Genomic DNA, 1,962 nt, shown 5'->3' with positions numbered 1-1,962 from the left:
GAGTTTCTACCTGAGGATACACGACAATCTCGCGGTCGCTCTTGGCAGTCTCGTGCAGCAGATGCCATCAGGAATTTACGTCCTGGTCGCAGGGCCGCTGTGGCAAGACAGACAGCGTCAGAGCCCCCAGGGTCCAGAACGTTCCTCATTTATGTCATTGGTGGTGAGTTCACCCTTTTTGCCCTGTTTTCAAATATGGACAGTTATTTCAGGCTACTACCCACCCGATCACCAAATTATCACAGGCGGAACTTGGATTCGTTCGAGGCATTGTGGTGCGTACGCGATGGAGGTGTGGTGTCGTGCCATGCTCACTTTCATGCAGGGAACTGGCCGAGCTACTTGGTCAAGTGAAACCACCCACTGCTTCGAAGGAGGAGATTGACAAGTCTGGGCTCGAAGTTATCAAGGCAAATTCACTTGAGGAGTATGCAAAGGACGGACGTGTCGCTACTAACTGCGTCGACCGGGTATGGAATCACGCCTTTACCATATTCTTCAAGCTTGCTTACCTTGCATATAGTGTCTCATATGTCTTGATGATTATGTGCCGGACGATGACCTACGTGTCTTAAGCTGTAAACACGCATTCCACCAAGGCTGTGTAGATAAGTGGCTCCAGACAGGAAGGAATAACTGTCCTGCCTGTCGCACGAAGGTACGTTCATTTAGCAACAAGCAGCCAGTTTTTCACAAGTTATTTCAGGGCGTCGACAATGAGACTAGCCCCTCCACTGAAGCATCCGCTTCGAATTCAACCTTGACACCCCAGCCAGCAGCCGCATGATGGCTCGCATCCTTGATTAAGTAGTATTTTCCCTTGCATCATCTTTTCCCTCATCTCGATTGTAACAAACCTCCGCATCCAATCTGTCTTGCGATTCGTGTAGCAATTCCATCTCTCATCGCTGTTCTTTCTTCAGCTTATTATAATGCTACTGAGTATCGTCGTCCACACAATTTATCCAAATAGCCTGCTGCCACTTGTACTGTACGGCACATAGAAAAGGTCATTTATCACTGAAAAGGTCATAGTGTCCTGTGTGCTATCCTCAGTACTTAGCATAAAGCTAGGCGAGTGTGGGACACGAAGGTTTGTGCTATGCACGCTTTCCAGTAACACCAGCCTCTTTGAGTCTGGCGAGAAGCTCGTCCACGCTTGCCACCTGGACGTCATTATAAGTACTGGAACATGCTATGACGAAATGGAGGATCACCTTGCCACCACCAACGCGCTTTGGAGGTTCTGTGACTTTTATGGTCTCTAGTCTAGGCGTGAGGTCCACTCCAATTCCGCAGCCGTCAACTTCTCCACAGGTTTCTTCTTGGCTTTCATGATATTGGGCAACGAGGCATACCGGGGTTCTTGGAATAGGCATAAATTAACTGAGTGATAAAATATTGTGAATAAAACACACCATTGAGCCTGGATTCAAGAGCGCCCGTCAGTCACTGAGACACTCGTGGATACATGCAAATGGACTTGCCGAAGATCTGTTGTTATGATGACAGGAAACTTGCACCTGAGCTCCTCAAGACCTCCATCGATCTCACGAGTGATGTTCGCAATCTTCTGCTCTGGGTCTACCTCGACCTTGCTCGCAAATGTTGCCTGTGACCATCCCATGAGTCCAGCGAGCATTTGACCAGTTTGTCCGGCGTCATCATCAATAGCTTGCTTGCCCAAAATCACTACGTCCACACCCTCCTTCTGTCGTTCGATGAGGGCCTTCAAGGTCTTCGCGACACCAAGAGGTTCTGGGGCCGGAGCAGATTCTGGGATTTCGACGTGGATGGCAGAGTCAGCACCCATAGCGAGTGCGGTGCGGAGCGTCTCTGCGGACTTTGGTGGACCGATGGTGACAACCTTGATAGATTTCACTGCATCCTTTAGGCGTTCTCGTATCCGAATGGCTTCCTCCACAGCTATAACACGGTCAGATAACTGTGCCCACGGAATAC

General features: G+C 49.5%; 1 protein-coding gene across 1 annotated transcript; it reads left to right on the top strand.

The window, feature by feature from the left end:
* Window positions 1-195: 195 nt before the first annotated feature.
* On the top strand, window positions 196-787 carry BJ212DRAFT_1490694 (uncharacterized protein; the record flags this gene model as incomplete). The annotated part of the gene is made up of 4 exons (XM_041341468.1): window positions 196-275; window positions 326-470; window positions 524-658; window positions 707-787. 4 exons carry the CDS (start codon window positions 196-198, stop codon window positions 785-787), a joined length of 441 nt encoding a protein of 146 aa, XP_041184919.1.
* Window positions 788-1,962: the final 1,175 nt, after the last annotated feature.

This window comes from Suillus subaureus (assembly GCF_016647635.1).
Source record: "Suillus subaureus strain MN1 chromosome Unknown BJ212scaffold_511, whole genome shotgun sequence".
NCBI classification, from domain to species: domain Eukaryota; kingdom Fungi; phylum Basidiomycota; class Agaricomycetes; order Boletales; family Suillaceae; genus Suillus; species Suillus subaureus.
This window is presented reverse-complemented; position numbering and strand designations above follow the sequence as displayed.